Here is a 26051-nt window from a genome sequence, read left to right as displayed (position 1 = left end):
GCCATCAGTCATACAACTGTAAGAGAAATGTGTAGGAATCAGGCAAATGTGGTCCTGAAGCACATGTCAATGGATGTTCCTGAAACAAAGCATTTTGAAATTACCCTTGGTTGGCAATCACAGTGTATTGAGGTGTGGATCTTGGGTCTGGGATGTCAGTCACAAAGCACTCGTTGATGTAAAGCCTGTCCCCTGACTTTGGAGAAGACAGCACAGCCTCAAAGCACATTGGCGTTCCCATGGTGAAGATGTTGACATCATTCCCAGATTCTGGGAAAAAAATAATAAGTTGATTTTCGTCAAGTTCTCATGTGTCTTAAGGCCCATCTTATAGGCTCCATTCAAATTAATGCATTTTATTTCAAGTGACAATTGAACATACCATCCATAACACTGAGGGATATACCAGTAGACTGTCTTGAGCCGAGCTGTTTGAAAACTTGTAGTTCTGGTAGTTTAGGCCTATAGCCAGCTCTAAAGGAGTGATGAAACCTGCAAAAGTCAAATTTGGGTTAAAACTCAATCCAACTTTCAGGTTTACCCAAGACTCAAACCCAGGTTCCCTGCAAATGGCTAGAATTCTGAGCTAATGAACACACCTGCTTGCTTAGGCAGGGGAGAAATTAAATGCAGTAGTGAGACCAAATGCTACTGCAGTTGTACTTGTACCAGTTATATTGAATGTTTAAATAGTCATCAGATGTAATTTCACACATGGCCTACAGTTGATACAAGACTTACCTGTGATAGCGGCACCGTATAGGAACGTCAAAGGAAAGTTCCCTCACAATTCCATTTGTAGTATTTGGACGGTAGTGGATGAGGTTGGAGTAGAAAAACTCATTTTCAGTGCTCTGGAATTTGACATAAACCAAACATTATGCCACTACATTTGAAGAGTGCAATAAAGTCTGCAGTGTTAGTTCCGAGTCTGTTCACAGAGAAGATTGTGTGCACAGCCAGGTGCTGGATGTCAGGCATCAAGGCAGGCATCAAGGCAAACATCAAAGAGGAAGAACATCCGCACACCAGTTTGTAGAGCTCCGAGACTTACTTTACGACAACGAATATGCAACATTTCGACTGTCTAGGTCTTCATCATTTTTTGCCTGATGAAGACCTAGACGGTCGAAACGTTGCATATTCGTTGTCATAAAATAAAGTAAGTCTCGGAGCTCTACAAACTGGTGTGCGGATGTTCTTCCTCTCCTTTGAGTTCTGAGTCTGTACCATGCAACCACCCCCCCCCCCCCACCAACCTCTTTGTGGAAACCACAGTCACTCTGCAGCAAGTAGAGGAGGTAGAAGTGGTCCTTGGACGCTTGATTGACAGGACAGGAGCCCAGTTTCAGATTCTTGTACGAATTGAAGGTATTAAACAGTTCTTTCCTGACCCGGACATACATTCTATCAATGTGACACAGAACCTCAAACAAGCCGGGTCGGCTTGTTGGAGCAGGTGTAGGAGGAGCAGTCACACGCAGCATTTGCTTAATCCGAGCTGGCAGCACACGGGCCCCCTTCTCTGGCCTGAAGAGGCGTTTGAGGTTCTTGTGCTTGGAGCCAGAGACACGCACAAACTCTGGAAGCACCTGGGCTGTAGTAGGGCTGTGACAATCATGAAATTTCGATTAAGTGTCAAATATAGAGTTTGGATTGAACATAAATTGAAAATTTCCATTTACCCTTTGTAAACAAACAGTTCACTTAAATAAAGAAATTACATATTTAATATTTAAGTGTAATAGCAGTCAACATGTGCTTGTAGATATTTCCACTATTTGAATATTTTACAACATTGAAACAATTATGTAAAAGGCTTACAGGGTTGTACTGGTTAATGGCTCAGGTGTAATCTGCGGGCTCTGCTGAATTAGAGAAAATTGAGACATCATATGTTGATGCCAAGACCTGGGAGAAAACACAGGCCTTCCTTTTGGTGGGAATGCAGGCCTCGCCGGCATCATCGCTTCATCTGCCAGGACATTCTCCAACTGCAGCCATTCCAACTCAGGATCAGGAACGTCAGCACTGTTGTCAAGTAAACTAATAAATTCCTGGGTACTAACAAGCACAGAGGAATACAACAGAGAGAAGAGCAAGCCCACACTGCATAACACCATTGCAAATGACTGAGACAGCTGCCCCAACAAGCTGCATGAAGAGGCTGTTGTTCACTCTGGATTTTATAGTGTGTGCTTTCAATTACCACAGCTGGTGATAGTCCACAATTAAGGAGAACCAATGAGATGTAAGCAACACTAAGCACCATGGAATTTAAATCTAAATCAGTGGTTTTATTATTGTTAATCATCTGCATTACTTAATTTACAAGAAGTCTACACAGAATGTATTATTATTATTATTATGAACGTGTGCCTGTTATCTCTCCAAATGGTACCAATTAACATCAAATAATTGTGGACAAAATCTTATCCAACAACACAATATTCTTTAGTTTTGGGTCTCTGACTGTTGTATGTGAGTGTATATTATAATGATTAATTCCTAATCATTATAATAATGTTTTCAATTATAAAGAATTTATATTTTTCACAATTGTCACACACACACACACACACACACGCACGCACGCACGCGCACACACACACACACACACACACACACACACACACACACACACACACACACACACACACACACACAGATCAACATATGGAATTAATTCTGTACTGGTTATATATGGAGAGTGTCTACAGGGTTTGATCAACATATGGAATGTCAGAACAGGAAGGACGGGTGGGGTAGGATCAACATACTTTATGGAATGTCAGAACAGGACAGCTCCATGTGGAGATCTGGTTTGAGGTCAGATGTAGAGATGCTGGCCGGCAACAGATCCATCTAGGTGATAACTAGGGCAGTGTTGTGATCTTCATATATGGAGATGACGTGTGATGAGGGATGACCATATATGGAGACGTGGTGTCACGAGGCGTGACCATCAGGTCGCTTCTCGCACTCAGGCGTAATACTGGTAATATATTGTGTGGTTATTAATTACACACCACCAAATTGTGGGTTGTTTGTTTCATATTTGATTAGTACGTTTAAACTATAAATTGTATATGCGTGGGTGGGGCTTCGTCTCTAACCGGATATTGTATAGCTGCTGACGTATAAGAACTAGGAAGTTCCAACACAGACGTTGATGATGGTGGTCGTGTTGGTGAGATTTGCAGAGCAGTTATTTCTATAGTTTTTTTTATTCAACACAAAATAAATAGATTACAAGTTGATTTGGTGAAGTGTCATCTTCATACGGACTATAACGACTCACTAGCACTAACGTTTTAACTGCGTTTCTGCTGGCTAGCTAACAAGCCAGGCTAGCCAGCTAGCGCTGTTATGATTCTTCATGCTAACAGCTACAGACAATGCAAGTGGTACCTACTACCGGTTGTTGTAGCCCATACTAAATCAATTATAACATTGGTTATTTATATACAGGTTGGAAGATGAAGGTTTCGTTTACATGATCTTGCAGAGGTCGTGGGTGTTAACCACAGTTCGCTTACAAGCTAACAACATTCCTTAAAAGTAAAACATTTAGGGTGGCTCGACTGGCGAGCTCAAAGCTCTCCTCTGTAATATAAGAATCCCGATGCGTGGGGTGATGGGGGCCCAAGGTGGGGTGGTAGGGGCCCAGGGGAGCCCTGTCAAGAGCTACGACTATCTCCTCAAGTTCTTGTTGGTAGGAGACAGTGATGTTGGGAAGGGAGAGATTCTGGACAGTTTGCAAGACGGATCAGTAGAGTCTCCCTACGCCTATAGCAGTGGTGAGTACAGTAGTACACTGTAAACACCATTTTTGTACCAGCTTTGTATTTCGCAAACGATTGTCGGACTCTGTCACAGATGATCATGATTATTGTGTGTTTTAGGGATTGATTACAAGAGCACTACAATCCTGTTGGATGGAAGAAGAGTGAAGTTAGAGATGTGGTAGGTACAGGGCTACAGGTAGCCCTACAAGTCAGAACCCAATGGTACTGAAGTTTCTGACATTTTGGAGACCCAGTAGCCATGGGGTCTTATTCCACCTCTACCCTGCCACCGGGTACGCACACATAAATAAACATAAATACGTCGGATACGTCCTGTCTGCGCTGTTTGAGGGCTTTTGTTCGTTTGAGGGCTTCTGAATGTGTGAACTATAAGTACCTATAAATACCGCTGCGAACTCTCCTGTGACGCGGAAGCCGTTAAGTATTTTTAATCTATTTTTGACCGATTTGGAAGTTTTGATTCATCTCTTCCTGCCTTGTTTATTTACCGTTTATTGTACCGCCTCCCGCTGTGCGGTTGGCTTGTACGTGGCTACGTTCCTGCCTCTGATCTGCTCTGTCATAGCTATAGCCACTAGCTAGCCAGAGATAGGCGGTACAATGAGGTGTCAATAAACAAGGTAGGAAGAGAAGAATCAAAGCGACTAAATCGGTCAAACAAAAATACTTAACGGCTTCCGTGTCACAGGAGAATTCGCAGCGGTATTTATAGTTACTTATAGTTCACACACAGAATAACTCAAACGGCGCAGACACGACGTATCCGACGATATTTATGTCCGCGTTCTATCATTTCAATACGAAAACACAGTAACGCACAGGGACCCCACGGGTAGCCCGGTTCGGCACGAATCGATTGGGCTGACCCAGGGGGTTCCGAGAGGGGCTAGGCTACAGGCTGTTTTTACATCCAAGTTGGCCCTTGACCCAAAATTGCATTTTAAAACAAAATGCTAGACTCCAGACAGAGTATTATTTCAATACTAACTGCATTGAAGGTAACTGTCTAGCCAGGTGATTTGTTTCTGATTTATATGTCCTCAACAGGGACACCTCTGGGCAAGGCAGATTTTGTACCATCTTCAGGTCTTATTCTCGTGGGGCACAGGTGAGGAGGACATGTTCAATTTGACCTGTGATCTTCTTTAGCTTGTTTCTCAATAGGTAATGTTTTAATTGTCCACTTTCCCTGTTTGTTTGACTAGGGTCCATGCAATTTACTCTGATCTTGTGTTTTGTTAGACAATGCACAAGTGATAAATGGCTCAATTGTAATTGGTTAATACTTACACTCTTGTTTGACTTTCTGTCACAAAAGGGAATCCTGCTTGTGTATGACATCACTAATGGCTGGTCATTTGACGGCATTGACCGCTGGATCCGTGAGATTGATGAGGTAAACTGGATAAGAGCATTTTGACTGGGGCTCATGTTGAATTCACACCATAAGACAAAGTGACAACTGATTGGAAACTTCCTGTTTCATGAACTATACTCACAAAGGTGATGTGGATGATTCAGATGCTTTGTACACACCCATTTAGTGGACCAAAGCAATGCTTAGAGGAAAACCACCATCACTCTTGGTGTGAATCCAGCATAACACTACAAGTTAGGGGCCTTATAACTTATCATGCCTTATATCATTACTGCACTGGGAAAGGCTTGTTTATCCTCATCAGCAAGTTTGCATACCTGTTAGGGTTGGGTTCAATTAATCAATATAGTATACCTTGCTGATATTCATATCATACCCTATCGATATGGCAGGAAATGCTATGTCTGACGTGACTTAAAACAAAAACACAATTGCGTCAAATAAATATATATATATATCATTACTTACATCTTTTGCATTTATCCATCAAAACATTTTTGTTTAAATGTCGATCGTAACGTTGCATGGCCGGGCCAGGCAATACCCACCACTAATACGTGTGTGCATGAGAAGGAGACATGGCCATAGAAATATCATGAATGGTCATGTTTTAAGTGTGGGATTTGGTTTATTTGATTGCTTCACCTGCTGTGATAGAATAAAACCAAAACAAAAATCCTGTTCTGTTTCCATCAGCATGCTCCAGGTGTGCCCAGGATCCTAGTGGGGAACCGGCTTCATCTGGCCTTCAAACGACAGGTGCCAACGGAGCAAGCGAGGGCTTATGCTGAGAAGAATAGCATGACCTTCTTTGAAGTCAGTCCGTTGTGCAACTTCAACGTCATCGAGTCCTTCACAGAATTATCGCGTATCGTGCTGATGAGGCATGGCATGGAGAAATTCTGGAGGCCTAACAGAGGTAAGGAGTCAAAAAATACCTGTATGTTCCAAACGGCTCTTAATAGTTTTCCTTATGTCATTTTTATAATTGGACATGGATGATATAAATTATCACTGTTAAAAAATGTACAACCTGCTGTTTAATTAAGCCCTATAAAAAGAAATAAAAATAGCCAGTCTAGAATCACAACATTGCATAATGATGAGCTTGTAGATGTGTTATTGTGAAAAATCGTGTTGCCTGTAATGACATACCCAAAATAGGGACGTATTCACACTTGAAAGTGCCGTTTTCTTGGCATGCCATACCATCCAGTTCTATAACCAAGTAAAATGTCTAATTTTGAGTGGTGCAACCACTCCAAGGAACAGCAATGTCCGTGTTCACCTATGTATGCGTTAATGAGCCAGTAGGGGCCAGATAGTATTAGTGCTGCACTATTGCTCTGCTAATGAGAGAGAGAGGAGAGGAGGAGGAGGGAGAGAGGAGAGAGAGAGAGAGAGAGAGAGAGAGAGAGAGAGAGAGAGAGAGAGAGAGAGAGAGAGGAGAGTGGAATTGCACCACTCAGTTCACATGGGTGTGATTTTTCTCCAGTGTTCAGCCTTCAGGACCTTTGTTGCCGTTCGATTGTTTCCTGCACACCAGTCCACCTCATTGACAAGTTGCCCCTCCCTGTGTCCATCAAGTCTCACCTCAAGTCTTTCTCCATGGCGAATGGCATGAATGCCGTCATGATGCACGGACGCTCCTACTCGGTGACCAACAGCGCAGCCTCGGGGGCTGCTGGCGGCGGCAGCAACAGCAAAGGCAACAGTCTGAAACGCTCAAAGTCCCTCAGGCCACCGCAGAGCCCCCCCAAGAACTCCACGTCCTCTTCCAAGGGGAACTGTAAGATATCATAGCGACGGTGGGCTGCAAGCATGGGAACAGTATGAGCTTCACTGGTGCTCCCCAGGTTCACCAGGCCAGGAAATGGCACCAATCCTCAGAAAGGGATATAATTGTACTACTACAGCTTAGTTGCCATTTGGAATTGACTTGGGTGGTTGCAGTTCTGTTCCATTTGAAGCTGACGTGGATCTTGTTTGCCTGTCATTGGAGAATTCAAGCAAGAAGTGACCGGTCCGGGCCCGCGTAGCCACGCCAAGCTAAGTCGGAGTTACACTACAAAACAGTGGAAGAACAATGGTAAAGGATTGTTTTTAGTATTTAAAATAGAGAAAATGGGATCCGGCACACTGTCCTCACTTACAGCATTATTTTTATTGAGCGTTCAGACCTTCATCAGGCAAGATGCCTGACTTCTCCAGTTCCAGTTATCCGATGCACCTGTCCTCTGTAGGTGTGCATCTGTGCATAACGACTATTTAAAATAGGACATGCAATTGTAAATATACATGCTGCTTGTGACTGCTTCTTTTCTGTTTGATCTGTATCTGATCTGTGCTTGTTTCATCTTGACTGTTTTGGCAAGCTATTTGGTATTGTATTTGTCACTTAATACTTAACAATTCTTTAGCTTTTGGTGGTTGGAATCACTTGCAACCTCAATGGTGCTGAACCATTTAAATAAAGATGTATTTTATTTAATTTTCCTTTGACCAGCCAGGGTGGCTTAATTTTAGGAATGTTGTGATTCTCCAAAGGTTTTACTTAATATTACTCTTCCATTTCCAGCAATCATGAGACAGTCTATCTGATCTGTTTACTTACAATAAACTGTCTGTTTCTATCATGATATCATTGCTTTAACAGGGTTTTTTTTGTGTGAAGTCAGCAAAATGGCTAAATCTTCGTCAGATGACTCGTGCTTGCCGGAATTAGCTCAACTGATTCTCAACTGTTGAAAATTAGGTGTTTTGGTGAGAAACACGGATGGTTACAATTTACAATTTAGGCATTTAGCAGACGCTCTTAATCCAGAGCGATTTACATTAAGCAAGAACAAAAAAGCATGGGAATACATCACATAAAAGGCATTTATCATGAAACATGCGTTTAAGCTAAGACAGTAACAGTGGAATATCTCTATAATGAAGCTATATGGTTGTATAACAAAAGTATAACTTAGGCTAAAACTTGAAGAGAATTCAGGGAGCACTAACTGCTGAAGAGAAACCCATTTGCAAATGTTGTTTGCTCAGCCGTGGCCTTTTGTCCTCTGAAATGTTTGCTTATAGTGCTACATTGCTGCTACTGCAATGGAGCTGTTAATTAAATAGTTTAGCATAATAGGTTCTAGTTTGGCTCTAGTTTGTTCTAACAAACTGATATAGCAGCCACTTTTCAGACTGATAACCAGGATTGAACGAGGTGTGAAACAAAGTTTCCTTTTCTTATAGTAGGGGTGGAAAGTATTTTAATAATGCTCTGTACATGAGGGTTTTTGTCTATTGAGTCATTGTTTTGATTATTTTTCTAATATGTGTTTATGTAGCCTTATTGGAGTGAAGTTCAACTGAGGCAGCAGTGCTTCCTGGCTAAATTTTAGTTCACTTCAATTTCCCACCTCTGATAATGTGCTACTATGCTGCATTTATACTTTAACATTCCCAATCATGTAACCAATACTGGTAACTGGACATACAAATATAGGTGCATGTTTCCTGTTAATGTGCCTGTTTATGTGGTGTTATAGAAAAATAATAGACCATGAACAAAACGTAAAGCATTGACAATAAGAACTGCCAATCTAAAGATACAGAACAAGAGGTTGATTGTAATTGTGTCCCCATTGTCACTGAAGAGTTGAGGGTTAAAAAGCACAATGGCATTGCATTTTAATTAAATTGTTTTACAAAAACGGCACGTTTTGGTTATCACCTACCCAATCTCCATCAAATTCAGTGATTTAATTCTGGGAATTGGTTGGTGTCTTTGTCCAGTCCAGGGTAGCCTATTAGGCCTATAGGCCGGTACGATGCTAAAGTGCACTAAATCTGTGGGGGTGTTGAATTTATTAGATGCTGCTGGGCAGTCGCGGAAAACCGGGACATCACCGCAGAGCTTGAATACCGTGCGGTCAAAAGTCATCCAAAGGTTGAAGGGTTAATGTCAATGAAAGGAAGAGGGGAGTTGCTTCTCATAGCCTCGGAGGCATACTGGGACAAAGATGAGTCGCACACTATTGAAAATGTGGAGCTTTACGTCTTCCCACCTGACCGCGGCATCTGTGGGCTTTGTGTGAATGAGGGATGGTGGTAAATTGACAGACGTCTAGACAAGAACGTATAAACAACGTTTTTCGATTATTCTCTCACACGACGCGCCACACCTCATGAGATGAGTCACCCATACGAAGTTTCTTTCTTAAAATTATGGACGATTGGACATTGATCAAACTTCATAGGCTATTGCGTAAAACACTTGCGGGTGGTAGGTAGCCTGCAGAGAACTGCAGTTGAGTTGTCATAAATGGAATAATAACCATGATGTAGATCTCTGAAGGGGTTCAAACTATACCTTTTTAGCCTATGATGTCATGTCATGGACAAAACATTGGATTTATCACCGGAATGCTTGGTTCCGTGCGCACTAGTGTTGGGACAGCTTGCCAAAATGGCCCCACGATTTCTTTGATGTTTTTACAATGTTTGTCCAGTTGCTTAAGCGCATGGTGTTCCTTCATAAAAGTTTCAGACACAGAACGACCGTGGGGGCGGTCAGAGGGGGCTGCCCTTTCCACCTCCATTCACACCCCGCCTGAAAGACTGATGTTGCGTCTTTCTTTCTCATTGTGCTGCTGTTCCGTCCACCCGCGTCTTGCTCTTCTGGAAAACGGACTTAAAGATAATAGGCTAGTAGCTATATTCATTATAGTTCTATAGCCTACATTTTCTTTAAACAACAAATATAATCATTTTTATTTATTTTTAAATGCATGATTGGAATATTTCCTTCCGTCGATATCCAGCACATGGACATTTATTTTGGTTTGTTGTTCCTGTTCATTAGGCTACTTTTCTTCTCTGCACGAAAACAAATTGGTGCTCATCCGACATCGCCATACGGATGATCTCAATGATCAGTGCAAATCTTTCCGAACTTGAAGACCTACTATGCGTTATGGAATTAGCCGGCGATTGATTTACGCAAAAGAGCAACAATGCATATAATTACTCAAGAACACCGTAAGGATGGATGTAAAATTGATACACACTGGGAAAGGGCGCCTGGTTCAAATAAACTGTATTTAAGAAGGATTTATTCATTATTAATTTTGACCTGTGCATTTCCCGAGCTTTCATTGTGTGCAAGTGTGGCAGGATCCAGAGTTGAACATCCAGGACTTTGTCCCAACAAACTGAATAATAATCTATGGGTTGATGCACAGAGCACCTGTGAGAGGGAGTGCAACGTTGATGAGGTGAATGTAAACATCTTAATAATCCCACGTAGTTTAAGAAAATCATGGTTAAATCAATTACAGTAGTTGCCTTTTTTCATTGATTGTATTTACCTATTTTTTATATTTTTAATTAATTGGTACCCCATATTTGCTTCAGTAAATCCTGTTGTCCTCATTCTTTACAGGATTGCGCTGACTTTGAGAAGTGTTGCACCAATGTGTGCGGCCTGAACAGCTGTGTGGCTGCACGGTTTTCAGATGGATCGCCTGCCCAACCAGATGGACAAAGTGGAGGGGAGGGAAATGGGGCCCTTGAGTCCACAGCTACCTGTCAAGGCTTTATCTGCAGCCAGCAGGGAGCAACCTGTGACATCTGGGAGGGTCAGCCTATCTGCAAATGCCAGGACCGCTGTGAGAAAGAACCAAACTTTACATGTGCCTCTGATGGCCTCACCTACTTTAACCGCTGCTACATGGACGGGGAGGCCTGCGTTCGCGGGGTGACCCTGACTGTGGTCACCTGCCGCTTTTACCTTGCCGGGCCAAATACCAGTCCACTGCCCACCACAGCACATCCCACACCCACCTCCTCCCTGGAGAATCCCATGCCTCCTACACTGTTCTCTAATCCTCACCACCAGTCCGTCTATGTGGGGGGCACTGTCAGCTTCCACTGCGATGTGGTCGGAGTCCCCAGACCAGATGTGACCTGGGAGAAGCAGAGTGAACGACGTGAGCGGCTCGTCATGAGGCCCGACCAGTTGTATGGTAATGTTGTTATCACAAATATTGGACAGCTTGTGATTTACAATGCACAGGTGTGGGATACAGGCATCTACTCATGCATTGCACGAAATGCTGCAGGGGCTCTCCAAGCTGATTACCCACTGTCTGTTATCCGTCGGGGGGATTATGACTTCTCCGATGATCCTGAAATGCCCATGGGGCGGCCATTCTCACCAGCTGACTGCTTAGCCGAGATAGACCAGAGAGAGTGCAGCCGAGAACGGCATGTGGATTGGTACTATGACAGCAAACTGGGCAACTGTGCACCTTTCAGCAACAGTGGTTGTGAGGATAGCCGCAACCGATTTGGGACCTATGAGGAGTGCCGGTCATCCTGCCAACGCGAGAGTCTGTGGATCTGCTCCTTGCCTGCTGTGCAGGGACCCTGCAAGACCTGGGAGGCCCGATGGGCCTGGAATTCCATCATGAAACAGTGCCAGGCTTTCGCCTACGGCGGTTGTCACGGGAACGCAAACAGCTTCCGCACTAAAAAGGAGTGCGATGCAAACTGCCCACAGCCCAAGAACAAGCCCTGTAAGACCTGCAGGGTCAGAGGGAAGATGGTGCCCAGTCTGTGCCGGAGTGACTTTGCCATTGTAGGGCGAGTGACAGAGCTAATCGAGGACCTGGACTCGGGGATTGCCCGCTTCAGCCTTGAGGACATCCTCAGGGATGAAAAAATGGGCCTGAATTTCTTTAACACTAAACACCTGGAGGTTACCCTTGCCAAGATAGACTGGAGCTGTCCCTGTCCAAACATCACCATGGAAGAAGGCTCCTTGCTAGTAATGGGTGAAGTGCAGGATGGCATGGCCATTGTGCAACCAGACAGCTATGTCCGTCCCATCACTGACCGCAGACTCAAGAAGATCCGCGAGGTGCTGGACAAAAAGACCTGTGAGATGTTGCAGCGCTTTCAGGATTAAAGCTGCTTGCTCAAACAAGCATATCATTGCTGTCGGGTGGAAACCTTTTATGCCCAAATCGGTTCCTTTTATTATTATTTTTTGTATTAGAATTGAGAAAATAGCCAATGTATAAGCTTGTGAGCATGTGAGGTGAATAGACATTTTCTAGTACATGTATTTCTTCTCTAGAACATTTAAATTTGTGTTGGTTTTTAATTATGTTTTTGAATTTTATTAAAATCTCGGTTGCCTTTCTGATGTGTTATGTATACACAGTGATTTTGGATGGTCTGCAAACTGAACGATAAGTTGTTTTCCTGTTTATTGTTTTTACTGTGAAATAGCTGTAACATACAAATATTCTTGTGAACTATATGAGATGTAACAAATAAAAATATTTAATCTTTACTCACAAACTAAAGTAGAGTGAGTAATATACTGCACTTCAAATTACACAAAGTATACATATGATTCCTTCAAATTAGGGATGTCCCGATCATGTTTTTTTGCTCCCAATCCGATCATTTGATTTTGAGTATCCGATATTTATACAACACGTTTATGCCATATGACAAATTACAATATCCCAAATCACAGACAATATCCAGTCTAATATCATGATATGGATATAACATTGATACTATCGATGTCCCGATCACGTTTACGATCCGTTTCCGATCATTTGAAAATTACGTGATCGGCCCGGTCACCCGATCCGATCGGAACAACCCTACTTCAAATGGCATTCACCATTGACAATAATAAGGAAATCTAGTTAATGTGGCAATTGGCACTATATATAATTTCAAGGTCTGTAAAGTTCATTGTGCATTTTAGACTAATGGTGATGAGAGCTGAAATAAACAGGTTCTCTTGTTGGCATCCAAGAAAGAGACATACAGTATTACTGTATGTCATTTACACTAAACTCTCCTTCCGGAACAGAAGACACTTGTTGTTAGCCGGCATGTCCACCTACAAAGAAAAACAAGCGTCACATTCACAACTCAAATGAGTATAGAATTTGTACAGTGTAGTATTGTAATTTAACTAAGAAAACAAATACTCTTATGTAGTATTTAAGTAATCAAACATATTGAAAGCTTAGCCATTTTCAACCTGGCGTCCCTATTTTGGGCATGTCTTTATTAGACAACAATTTATTTCACTATTCATGTGTATTGTATACAGGGCTTTAGTTTTAGTTTAGTCATGTTTATTTTGAATATGCTAATAAGTTAAGTACGCTTAAGTACGTAAAGTAAGTAGGGAAGTGCTTATAGGGCTATAGCTACTAACCACTTTCTCCAGAAACAAGCCATTCTTCTGTGCCACTGCACTGATAAGTGAAATGTCTCTAAGGCCCCACTCTGGGTTCCTGTAAGATAAGGAATAGTTAACGTAGAGCAGTGATACTCAACCTCAGGCCCGCGGGACCATTATGACTGGCCCACCAATGAAAATCTAAAAAAAAGAAGAAAAAGAAATCTGGAAAATGAAATAAAAATAAATAAATCTGAATGAAGTTATCTTTAATTACATTATTATAAGTAATACTATTAGAGTTGTACTATTACTCGAACGAAAAGGGGGGGGAGATGCAATGCAAATGAAAGACATATACTGTGTATCCCTATTCCCTGACATAATTTTATAGCTAAACGGACAGAATTCTATTTTATTTGAATGATGAAACCCAGCTGCCATTAATAGTTGGAAATGGAAATGGAAATTGCGGAAATGGAAATTGCGGAAATTGTAATTGCGGAAATTGCGGAAATGGTGGAAATGGAAATTGCGGAAATGGTAATTGAGGAAATTGCGGAAATTGCGGAAATGGTAATTGCGGAAATTGCTCTTCACTTATAGCTATCTATTTTCAGGTAGATTGTTTTATTTTACTCAGTCAGCCATATCACTACTCATTTTTTTTCATGAAAAAGGTCATAGCTGGGTAATCTATTTTCAGGCAAATTGTGTTTATTGTATTTTATTTTACTCAGCCATAACAATTTATTTTCTGTTAACCAACTTGCTGGCTGGCAGGCAGGCAGACAGCTACTCATAGACAGGCAGACAGACAGCTACTCATGGAGAATTGGACAGGCAGGCAGACAGCTACTCATGGACAATTGGACAGGCAGGAAGGCAGACAGCTTCTCATAGACAGACAGACAGCTACTCATGGACAATTGGACAGGCAGTAAGGCAGACAGCTACTCATAGACAATTGGGCAGGCAGGCAGACAGCTACTCATAGACAGACAGACAGCTACTCATGGACAATTGGACAGGCAGGAAGGCAGCTACTCATAGACAGGAAGACAGACAGCTACTCATGGACAATTAGGCAGGCAGGCAGACAGCTACTCAGACAGGCAGACAGACAGCTACTCATGGACAATTGGACAGGCAGGCAGGCAGACAGACAGCTACTCATAGACAGGCAGGCAGACAGCTACTCATAGACAGGCAGACAGTAAGACAGCTACTCTTTGACAGACAGACAAATAACTACTCATGGACAGACAGACAGACAGGCAGGCAGGCAGGCAGGCAGGCAAAGAGCTACTCATGTTATGTTATTATGTTATTATAACAGCTACTCATGTTATGTGCAATAATTTGTGCAGTTATGGAAACAGCTCTTTGTGTTTATGCAAGAAAATGTAACACATTTATTTATTTACATATTGTGTGCATGCACATTGTACTTTGATACATTTTGCGAAAATAAAGCAATTGAAAGAGAGAAGTTATCAAGTATCATTAATGTCGTAATTTTATCTACTGGCCCCTGGCCCCTTGCCATTTTTGTAATGTGGCCCACAGGTAAATCTATTTGAGTATCCCTGACGTAGAGCAAGGGTACACACACATCAGACATCACATGCATGCATATTATTCTATTTAGCCACATCACTATTAGAGAAGCATCATATTCAACACAAACTGTAGACTACTGTACCTCTGCCTTAGACTGTAATCAAAGTCAACGTTGCTTTGTGGGGTGATCTGTCCATTCACGGCATAGGGCTGCAAATAGAAACAAAACACTGTACTTCATCTTCCTTTTCAAATAAAGTTAACACCATAAATATACCGGTAGTCAATATTAAATAAATTATTACCAATATTCATCTTTAGGATTTAAGAACATGCACACTTTGTGATTATTAGGTCACCAATATTAAGTCACCAAGACATCTTTGCTACACTAAACTATATTCTTGGCTGCAAAATGTATGTGTTGCTCAGCGACAGCGTGGACATAATCCATAGCCACGTCCTAGCATCCTCCTGACCAGCCCCTTTGAGAACATGGAGTTGATGTTGGATTCCAGTTAACATGATCAATAGACACACAGTAGAAACGCTGACATATTGTTTGCTTTCTCCCTTTACCTTTATACAAATAACAGCACAATCTGTGATTTTTTTATTTTACTCACTCCATATGTCAACAGGATTCCTTGTGGTTTCAAGACAGTTCCTGCTCCTTTGAATAACCCCTACAAAGAAAGATAAGTCGCTCAGGTATGATCTCAAAACACAGTTACTGTATGTGTGTGTAACTATAGGAATACTAATCATTATAATAATAATAATTTAGATTTATATTGCCTTCAAGAAACCCAAGGACACTTTAGACAAAAAAATAAAAACATTAAAAAAAAAACAGTGCTGGCCAAGGCTTTAACTTCAACACTGAAAGTCTGAAACAGTGAATTATCCAAGTTATTATTATTTTGCATCCCTACCTCTGTACAAGCGATCGGAGAAATGTGAATCATGTTTATGTTGAGTACCAGATCCAAGCTCTCTAACTGGATCCCTCCCCACTTCTCACAGGGTAGAGAGGCATCTAGATGGATGCCAGGCTTTACATTGTCCATTTGATGGTGTGCTCTGTATGCTTCTATACTAAGAATGGGAACAAAAGAGATGTTTTTCAATGCTTCCAGCCCAGCAAAGCATCTATGATTTTGCAAAGACGTTATTAATGCCATTTTCTTTTGACAAATTAGCCCTACTAAATAATATCAGCAAGGGGTAAATTGTGTAAATAGAAGGCCTATCTTATTTGGAATAATCCCATTTTTCAATTTTTGAAATTATTTTGAATTATTATAGATTACTATGGAAATAAACTTGCCTGGTTAGACACTGGGGGTCATTTTCAGACGGCTGCCATGTTATATTCCTCAAAGACTGAGCAAAGTGTGTGACATGTTGACCAGTGCCCGATGAGATCTCCAGAGCCTGCTGCAAGCGCCTCTCTGGGTCCACGCATTCACGGAGAACCGCTAGGATGGGCTCCTTGTTTCTCTCAGCAGCGGCAGCGTTCATCATCTTTCCACAACGTGGGTATATCTGCCGTGCTATACGATGTAATTTATGAATCAACTCCAGCAGGACCGTTGACAAGTATCTTGCTATAGACAGTATGACTATAGCATGAGAGAAATGAGAGAAAGAAAGCCTTACAGAGAACAATGTCTTCACATCACTTCCGCGTTGAGTCACATGACATGATGAAACCTTTGGACACTTATTTGAGTGGCAGTGGTCGCGGCCAACGTTGTAACCAGGTTATAACACCGAGAGATAATAAGGGTCCGGGCTGCGGGCACCTAAACCTTGTGGGCGCCCACCTCGCAAAATCCGGCGATTGAATACTTTATTAACAGTTTGCTAAATAATACAGAGGTTTTGATTGATTGATTGATTGATTGAAATATTTATTAACAGTTTGCAGAATTACAGTACATTTCAAGCACAAACTCAATAGGCTACAAAGACTAACTGTGAGTGGACTACCCAATTAAGCATTACACTTGTTTACAAGAGGTTCCACCTTGTTCAATTCATCAAAACAGAGACGTACATATAAGCCTACAATATTGCTAAAAAGATAACATAAAGTCATGGCTTGTTTCCATTGTGGTCCTCGACTCCTCCCATTTAAATACATTCAATAACCTATAAGAAATAATCAACACTAGACTATACACTATACAAGTAGGCCCTACATTTACAGATAACAGATGGTTACCTATATGACCAGTTGAAATTAATTGTTGGCAAATTAATTATTGAGGACCCCAATGGAAACAAGCCGAAAGGCTTTCTTGGATTCATCCTTTTAGCAGGTATTGTATTCCCCAGGCCAGTGCTTGTCCATGCAAACTGTTAATACAGTATATAAGTTTAGTTAAGTAAAGTATTCAATCAATCAAAAATCATGCTCTTCTCTCCTCCTCACTCTCTACCCAGTGCCTGTAGTATACTGTGTCGCCACTAGAGGTCTGAGGAGGCCCGATTTCAGGCGCTGACGTCAAACCAGGTCGCGTTCTCTGTCAGCTGTGTCAAGTGAGCAATAGTAATTACTAACTCTGGAAATGGATTCATTCGGCCTTCAAATTATATATTTGTATTAAAATTATTTATTTGGATTAAAGTGATCTATCTGACACAGTTTACCATTACCACAGTCCACAGTTATTGCATGTCCTAATCCGTCTGACCACCACTACTTAGTGGTGGAAAGTAAAGGATGAGTTTTTGATTGATTGATTGATTGATTTTTTTATTTAAACATATGTTTATTGATTTTCTTTTACAGTACAAAGAAGTATTTTCAAAACAATTGACATATATTTTTTTCCCCCCCACATCCCCATGGCAGCACAAATACAAACAAAATCTTATCACGAAATGTTTTGACAATAATAAATACAGAACAAAAATAAATAAATAATAATGACAAAACGAAAATAAAACATATTACTGTACATACATTTAAACAAATGCACAATGTTCGTCACAGTTCCCTACCCCCACCCCACAGCTGACTACTCCAATTAACCATTGATTGATTGATTGATTGATTTATTAACAGTTTGCAGGATTACAGTACATTTCAAGTCCACCTCTTGTTTGATGTGGTCGCTCAAATAGAGGAGGCATATGTGTCAGTAGAGTGGGATGTTCTGAAACCAGATTGGAATTCATACATTAGTATTTTTGTGCCAAGATACTTTTGACATAGACTATGTTTTCAATCACTTTCGAGATGGAGCTAAGAATAGAAATAGGGCGGTAGTTGCCGGGGTCTAATTTGCTCCCTTTCTTGTGCAGGGGGGTTACTTTGGCCCCTGCACCCCATAAGTACAATTTTGGCTATACTTTACTTGCGTAAGCGTAAGTAATCCAATCTCCAATACTTGTACTTTTTATATATCTCAGATCCAAATATTGTACTTTTACTCCACATTTATTTGAAAACTTTAGTTAGGCTAAGGCTACTAGACACTATAGTTAGTAGTAGATATTTATTTTACAGATTTGGATTATTATAATATAGCCTACATTACCCACTTCAGTGCACCATAGATTAGACCGGTATACATTTTGGCCATTTGAAAATAGCCTAGTATCTACAAGCTATGCATTGTTGTGTTGTGAACTTGTGAGCTTGTAGATCTGCTATGTAGTCTGTAATTTTCAAAATATTATTATACAGGTATTTGAAAACTTGAAATATGGGATATTCTGCATGAGTACTTTTACTTTTGGTACTTTACTAATTTAGGATTGAGATATCCAATCAAATAGTTCCTAGAGACTTTTTCAAATGTCAAATCATGTCAATGGAAGTCTTATTTTGAAGTCCGTGGCAGGAAGTCCGATTTCACACTAGTTTCGCCATCTCTGAGGAGGCGCATAGCATCTGTCTGAGTGACGGACGGACGAGGATAAGGATGGAGGAGGTGGTGCGAACTCTGCTAGAAGAAGGGATACAAAAGAAAGTAGTCAGCCCTGGTAAAGGAGTGCTACCTACTTATCCCGATGGAACCAAGGTAATACAAAACAATCATGCTTATAAGAGAGTAACGGATTGAATCGCGCAACTCGAATTAGACCCAGAACTAGAGACTATGGCTAAGGAGCTAATGCTACCATAATCAGTAAGTGAATATTGCGTTAGAGACTGTACTAGCTGTCACCTGGATCAGGCCAAACATCATTGTTATTATACACCTTGACTGTCAAAACATGGTGCATATTTTGTGAAATAAAAGTCGCTAATCCGGTTAGATGTAGATATCTCTCCCTTCTTTTTCATCTGATGACAAGAGTAGGCGGGACAGGATGGCATGTTTTCACAAGTGGTCATTGGTTGGCATGTACTGTATGTCTGTTTTCTGTGTTTGTGGTTGGACAGAATATTCGGTCGACAAATGCCATTCATGGCAAGTGATATACTGTTCCAATTTACCTATATGAATATCTGAATTCAGAAAATCATGACCTGTCAAATTGTAAAACATAAATGAATATTGTATTTATATATATTTTTTAACAATGTGATTTATCTGTTGGGCAGTGTGCTCTAAGTTCGCCTGCTTCCATCCCATCTCTTCTCTTCTCTAATAATAATAATAACTAGAACTGCACTCTGTCGAGTGCCTACTTGCTTGTTGCACACTAGTAGGCCATTTAGTGCGCAAGCAGAGCGTGCAAGTACTGTAGACCCCTACAAACTTTCAAATCTCATCCTCTCTGTGAAAGAACGTTTGCAATATTGAATTATTAGGTTTAGCTATTTTCTACATGCTTTTGGAGGAGAAAAAGTAGTATTTTGAAGTATGGTAATGATTACTTATGCCTGTTGTGGTGTCCGATTACATACATGTATACATAGGGGCATTACCTTTAATCCACCCGACACTGAAACATGTCATCGTTACGTCACCATCGATAACTAATTATACCCTGGCATTGGTACATATCTTCATCACATCATGGGACATACGCGGAAAACATACCTGCACGGTCTGCTTCCGTATGTCCCGTTCCAGCATATGACGTCATATCGTTTGCTGCTTAGGGACATTGGTACATAATACATATCTTCATCACGTCATGGGACATAAGCTTCGTAGCATGACGGAAAACATTACTTGCACGCTCTGCTTGCACAAGTAATAATACACTTTATTTGTATAGCAACTTTCATGACATGAAATGCAGCTCAAAGTGCTTTACAGAACACTAAAGAAGTAAAGAACAAAAAAGCACAAAACATTAAAAGAATAGCAAAAAAAAAAGGCAGTGAGCGTTGAGGACATGAAGAACAATACAGATGTTAAGGTTCAACTAAACCTGTCCTGTACACTAGGTGGTTTTCCACTACCGCACCACCCAGCTTGATGGAACCGTGCTGGATGACTCTCGGAAAATGGGGGGGTGCAGCAAACCCATGGAGCTCATCCTGGGGAAGAAGTTCAAACTGGCTGTGTGGGAGAGGGTAGTCATCACCATGCGGGAATCTGAGGTCGCAGACTTCACCTGTGACACCAAGGTTAGTAAACTGACCAGACAGGGCTTAATTAAAGTTGTTTTGCTCTTTTATTGCTGCTGGCTGTTTCTTTAATTCTATATAGTGTTCTTATTTGCTGTCCAGTATTATTGGTCTAATTTTCACTGACCTGTCCTCGTCCCCTCTTTTGTCAGCATACAGCACTGTATCCACTTGTGTCCCAGTCTCTGAGGAACATCAGCGCGGGCAAAGACCCACTGGAGGGCCAGAGGCACTGTTGTGGTATCGCACAGATCCACTCCCATCACTCTCTAGGACACCATGATTTGGATCACCTCCAAGCCTCTCCACAACCCCTCACCTTCACGATAGATATGTTGGAGGTTAGTGTGTGGGTGGTATTGTTATTCATTTTTATGTTTATTTAAAGGGGACAATGTCTTCAGTGCCACCTAGTGGACCTACAAGTGTAGAGCTTGTGCAGCAGAAAAAGGATCAAAAAAGGATTAAAACATTATATATATATATATATGGATAATCATTCAAAAACAATACAGCATAAAGCATAATAAGCTTAATCACTTTAGAATTTTACAATAAGCATAATCACGTTAGAATTTTACGTAAGAAAACAACAGTGCAAAGGTTCACACATGGTTCTCTAGTCCGTAGCACCTACTTTGGATTTAGAACATAACATTATTTAAAGCAGTGTAAACATAATGTAGTCACAAGAAGATTTCACACGATTACTTTGTAAGTCTACTGTCTACACATATATATATATATATTCAATTTATTCATAAAAAATAGCAAATCTACAACCTCAGATGTCGGAACGGGACTCGTGAGTGAGCTTGTAGATCTGCTATTTTAGCTGAATGTTCACTCCCTAAAGAACAAAAAACTATGAACCAAACAAGATATTTTTTTTAACTTTGAACCTGATTGAAAAGGTATAGGCAAAAGCTTGTAGGGACCCCCGAGAAGCAATTTTTTTTTAGTTACAAACGTTCACTCTGAAAGAATATGTATTCAAAGATTTGCGCCACATTTTCAAGATTGTTCAAAAATAGCAGATCTACAAGCTCGTAGCACGGCACTCGGTGCTAAAGTATAACATGATGCTTAAAACACCAAAAGGGGTTCCCGTTCTGAATGGGTTAAGGTCCAAGCCTAAATGGGAATGTGTATTATTTTATTAATTTGCATTACATACTTTATTACGGTAGATCAATGCTGCAATGACCAATACAATGCAATGGGGGAGTCTATGGTTTGCTGTATTATAGAGCAAGTGTGTGCAATGTGCATGGTGCTGTTAACTGTAACTCTGTAGTTCCACCATTTCAGTGTCCCTGGTTTTATGTGATTGTAGCTCCTAGCCTGGAAACCAGACAAATCTGCCACAGGAAAAAAAAAACGATTCCCTTCAGAGATTGGTCTGACAGTTTTAACCCATTTTAGGCGGGAACCCCTTTTGGTGTTTTAAACATTATGTTATAATTTAGCTATTGAAAAATAGCAGAACTACAAGCTCATAGCGCGCCACCGAGTGGCGCGCTATGAGCTTGTAGGTCTGCTATTTTTGAAAAATCGTAAAAATGTGGCACAAATCTTTGAATATATATTCTTTCAAAGTGAATGTTTTTAACTCGGGTCTAAATGGGTTAATTACATTTCGCTCACCTCAGAGTTGTGGGTGATCGATCAGAGCGCACTATTGCTGTGACGTTGGAATCTGTTTGGAAATATAACTTCCACACCGAAGTTCCAGACTAATATCTACGCAGTGATATTAGTCTGGCCATGCCAGGCTAGTCAGCTCCAGTGACTACTGATTCTACCGTGCCCTGTCAGGTGTTGCCTCCTGGAACGTTTCGACTGGATGTGTGGGCTATGTCGGACAAGGAGAAACTCGAAGCAGTTCCTCAGATCCACGAGGAGGGCAACAATCTTTTCAAAGAGGGACAGATTCAGCTGGCCGCGGAGAAGTACTACAATGGCATTGCCTGCCTCAAAAATCTACAGATGAAGGTTTGGCCAGTTTGTCACTTATTTATAATAGTTGCTTTTAAGATGTCCTTCTTCTGTCAAAGAACATCAGTCAATTATTGTTGTTGGTAAATGGAGAGCAAGAGATGTACCGATACTGGTATTGGTACTTGGGCCTGATACCACCCTCAAGTACTCTTACTCTGAACCGGGCCTGATACTCTGACCCAAAATATTCGTTGACGTTAGGCTGAATAGAACGAATGCAACGGGAGCAAGTATGACCAAGCAAATGGCCAAAAACAGCTGTGTAGATAGATCCATCTGCATCTATGTTTATATTCGGCAGCGACACAATCAGATGAATACATTATTATTATTTTTTGCCTCAAGCATAATGAAAGAAAGTCAGCTATACAACAAGGTAAACATTTTTCCTTAAACAATGAAAGGTAGACAATACTAGAATGTGTCTGAATAGAACAAAACGTTTCATTGCTAATAAGCAAAATAAAGAACATTTTGGAATTTTCTATCGTTATTGTGGTAACAGTATCATTACAAGTACAAGGCATGACAATGAAATGAAATTGGAGAAAAGGGGAGTAAAATAAGTGGTTACCCAACAAAAAGGTATAGGCGAGTACTAAAAAATTAAGTACTTGTACTTGGTCTGGAAAAAATGTTATTGGGACATCTCTAGAGAGCAATATGTTTTATTCCCCTTTTTGTTGTCTTTAACATAAAACTGCAGAAAATTTACACAAGTGGCCCTTGTTCCTTATGTTAATTCCCTTGTTTCCTTACACTCCTATCAGGAGCATCCTGGAGATGAGGCATGGATCAAGTTGGACCAAATGATCACACCTCTGCTGCTCAACTACTGTCAGTGCCAGTTAGTCCAGGGCCAGTACTACGAAGTCATTGAACACTGCTCCTCTCTTCTCTTCAAATATGAAAGCAAGTCATGGTCATCCTTACCCTTTACATATTAGGTCAAAGGTCACCAAGTCACAAGCATGTGTTGCTACACTGAATTGCATTGACTCTAGGCTGTAAGTCTTTAAAATGTTGCTCAGAGTACACCCAGTCATCCATAGCCATGACCTGTCCATTGTTAACCCATAGCCATGTCCTGACTTAGCATCCTCCTGACCAGGCCACTTTGAGAACATGAAGTTGATGTTGGATTCCAGGTAATATGAGCAATAAAGACGCACAAATGAAACACTGACATTGTTTGCTTTCTCCCTTTCCCTTTAGCAAACGTGAAAGCCCTCTACAAGCGGGCTAAGGCACACGCAGCAGTGTGGAATGAGACGGAGGCACGAGCAGACTTCGCCAAGGTGGTAGAACTGGACACCACACTGGGGCCATCAGTCGTCAAGGAGCTGCGGATCATGGAGGAGAAGATCAAAGGAAAGGAAAAGGAGGAGAAGGGCCGTTATAAAGGCCTGTTCAACTACAACGCCAACAACGCACAGCCAGCCACCGCCACCACAGTCAGTTGGTTTTTAGTGTACTTTGCTATTGTAATGGTTTTTGACCTCCTTTGCTCGACCCTGTTTTTAGCCACTAAATATATTAACACTATGTGATGAAGATTGTTGTCTGTAAAATGGCTTTGCTCTACCCCCACACAGGGTTGAATCTCCCATGGGGTTGGAACAACACGATGCTTGGGACTGTGAAATTCAAGATGGAGATGAGCAGTGGAAGCTGCTGAGATTTACTTTTATCCACACACCAAAGTTGTACACTTTTCCTGCCACATTACTTTCATGGCACAGACACTGTCATCTTACACATATAAATGTATATCCACCCCTTATATACCCTTCACTCCAGTAAAATCACCAGGGTGCCATTTGCCAAAGGAATGGAATAGGATTTTTTCCCCTATTCTTTTGATTTCCTTTCCTCAGATTATATCATAATCTCTGGACAGGCATGATTTAAAACCCTTCTTGACTTTAGTCTATTTGATTTGTATCTCTCTCCAAAGGAAACGGTGCTCACATTGGAACCCTCCGGTCTTATTGATTTTGTAGCTGCCAACAAAAACAACAGAGCAGTGCATTATCAGTGTTTGAAACAGAGAAGACCACATTTCTAATTGACCTGTTTAACAGGGACAAAGTAGACCTGTTTTTAGGCCAGATACAGGATAAATATACATTTATCACAGATTTCTGTAATCCGATGTGCGAATATCCATTTCCTTTCATTTCAGTATCAGTGTTAGTTTTATCATTTGGCTGCATCTATCACCCTTTGTAAAATGAGATTTGCCAACATTATTGCCGAAAGTAAATTATGATGTACAATAGTAATGTTGCTCTTGACTGATGTTCTAAACCCTACAGCAATGCCCAAATGGCTACAATAGCCTACTTTGTAAAAGGAATGAAGTAGATTAGAAAGGCTATTTTTGTTGTCTTTCACAATGTATTATCAGTTATTGATAGGCATGTAAATTGTAGGTATTGTCGGCATATAGCTTAATTTGTATCAATTTCTCCCCTCCCATTTGAAAAATGAATATATCGATTAGATCACGCATTCATTTTGTTGTTGCCTGAGATTATCCAACCAGGGGTTGGTGTATAATATGTGATATTTTCTTTATCACAGTCCCATATCCGTAGTCACAAAGATAATGAGTAAATTGCAGTTCAACACTGCAACTACAGCATGTCACACAGGGACAGTTCAGTATGCTGTTGCAATTTAGTTTACACTGACTGGTCAGCTACTGCCATTTCAGCCCTATGGCAGATTATCACTCCCCCAAAGGATAAGTACTGTATGTGACTGACAACCCATTTGACTCAAATTGCACCAAGGACATCCTACAGTGTCGGTACACAAATGGACACATTACCTGTATTCCCCACCTCACCCTTTACATTTGGGCCACATCGTAGAAGGAGTTCATTAGCAGGAGACTATTTGTTTTAAATAAGTTGGGTCTCAAAACTACGTTGTCGGTGACAATCAAGAAATATGAAACATTTGGACAAAATGGACACTAGTGTAATCTTAGCTTTTACTTTCTCCATGTATCTATCATGTTTCATGTATAGCATGAAGTGTGCTAATGTATGAAGCATTTGCAATTGTTATATATATATATTATATACACCATATGTTTTTTTTTTTATTCCCTCGTTATCTTCCTTGCCTTTCTGACTGTAAAATGTTCTGGTTATACTTCATGAGCAGCAGTTAACCAACTGTTAGATGGTAGACCACACTATTGGACACAGGTGAGATGCAACTGTTAACTTGTATGTGTAACTGATAATAAATGTGTTTATCCCTTGGTTTTCAGAATTTACACAAAGATCATGGTTTATCTGCATTAAGTAAAATGTAGAGGAATTGGTGAGTATAAACAGTATAATCACCTGGTATCCCCCTTGTCAAAACAAGTCTCAAGTTACTCAAACCCTGGGCCAGGGACGGGTATTCAAAACAATATTCAGTTGACTTGACTGGCAAATTGCTGTTATGAGGCAGTTTAATTTGATTAATTTAATCAGTAGCTTAAGTTGAGATGAGTGAGGGTCTACCTGCCATACATGTATTCTACTTTGA

The 26051-nt window shown here is 40.9% G+C and overlaps 4 protein-coding genes across 4 annotated transcripts; 3 read left to right on the top strand and 1 right to left on the bottom strand.

Moving 5' to 3' along the window:
* Positions 1–3163: 3163 nt before the first annotated feature.
* On the top strand, positions 3164–7826 carry LOC308311507 (ras-related protein Rab-40C-like). The gene is made up of 6 exons (XM_080758202.1): positions 3164–3800; positions 3906–3966; positions 4857–4917; positions 5128–5205; positions 5884–6106; positions 6683–7826. The coding sequence occupies exons 1-6, from the start codon at positions 3626–3628 to the stop codon at positions 6988–6990; spliced, it is 906 nt and encodes a 301-aa protein (XP_080614328.1). The 5' UTR covers positions 3164–3625; the 3' UTR covers positions 6991–7826.
* A 2367-nt stretch (positions 7827–10193) lies between these two features.
* Positions 10194–12148, top strand: wfikkn1 (WAP, follistatin/kazal, immunoglobulin, kunitz and netrin domain containing 1; the record flags this gene model as incomplete). Its single annotated transcript, XM_080758915.1, has 2 exons — positions 10194–10454; positions 10622–12148. 2 exons carry the CDS (start codon positions 10194–10196, stop codon positions 12146–12148), a joined length of 1788 nt encoding a protein of 595 aa, XP_080615041.1.
* Positions 12149–12435: 287 nt separating this feature from the next.
* On the bottom strand, positions 12436–16640 carry mettl26 (methyltransferase like 26). The gene is made up of 6 exons (XM_080757971.1): positions 16287–16640; positions 15892–16054; positions 15583–15642; positions 15099–15166; positions 13430–13508; positions 12436–13105 (listed from the first exon to the last, which is right to left on the bottom strand). The coding sequence occupies exons 1-6, from the start codon at positions 16481–16483 to the stop codon at positions 13049–13051; spliced, it is 624 nt and encodes a 207-aa protein (XP_080614097.1). The 5' UTR covers positions 16484–16640; the 3' UTR covers positions 12436–13048.
* A 2202-nt stretch (positions 16641–18842) lies between these two features.
* aip (aryl hydrocarbon receptor interacting protein) lies at positions 18843–25777 on the top strand. The gene is made up of 7 exons (XM_080759225.1): positions 18843–18993; positions 20316–20498; positions 20651–20839; positions 22317–22493; positions 23270–23411; positions 23715–23953; positions 24095–25777. Exons 1-7 carry the CDS (start codon positions 18895–18897, stop codon positions 24098–24100), a joined length of 1035 nt encoding a protein of 344 aa, XP_080615351.1. The 5' UTR covers positions 18843–18894; the 3' UTR covers positions 24101–25777.
* Positions 25778–26051: the final 274 nt, after the last annotated feature.

The sequence above is a fragment of the Protomyctophum bolini genome (genome assembly GCF_963924005.1).
Source record: "Protomyctophum bolini genome assembly, chromosome: 3".
NCBI lineage: Eukaryota > Metazoa > Chordata > Actinopteri > Myctophiformes > Myctophidae > Protomyctophum > Protomyctophum bolini.
The sequence above is the reverse complement of the archived record's forward strand: the minus strand, read 5'-3'. Positions and strand labels throughout refer to the sequence as shown.

Coding starts and splice junctions, on each gene's coding strand:
- LOC308311507 (XM_080758202.1), top strand. CDS start 3,626: ATGCGTGGGGTGATGGGGGCCCAAGGTGGGGTGGTAGGGGCCCAGGGG. Junction 4,918..5,127: donor CTTATTCTCGTGGGGCACAG/GTGAGGAGGACA, acceptor CTGTCACAAAAG/GGAATCCTGCTTGTGTATGA. Junction 5,206..5,883: donor GGATCCGTGAGATTGATGAG/GTAAACTGGATA, acceptor TGTTTCCATCAG/CATGCTCCAGGTGTGCCCAG.
- mettl26 (XM_080757971.1), bottom strand. CDS start 16,483: ATGATGAACGCTGCCGCTGCTGAGAGAAACAAGGAGCCCATCCTAGCG. Junction 13,509..15,098: donor GATTACAGTCTAAGGCAGAG/GTACAGTAGTCT, acceptor CTTATCTTACAG/GAACCCAGAGTGGGGCCTTA. Junction 13,106..13,429: donor GCTTGTTTCTGGAGAAAGTG/GTTAGTAGCTAT, acceptor TTTTCTTTGTAG/GTGGACATGCCGGCTAACAA.
- aip (XM_080759225.1), top strand. CDS start 18,895: ATGGAGGAGGTGGTGCGAACTCTGCTAGAAGAAGGGATACAAAAGAAA. Junction 20,499..20,650: donor ACTTCACCTGTGACACCAAG/GTTAGTAAACTG, acceptor CTCTTTTGTCAG/CATACAGCACTGTATCCACT. Junction 20,840..22,316: donor TCACGATAGATATGTTGGAG/GTTAGTGTGTGG, acceptor GTGCCCTGTCAG/GTGTTGCCTCCTGGAACGTT.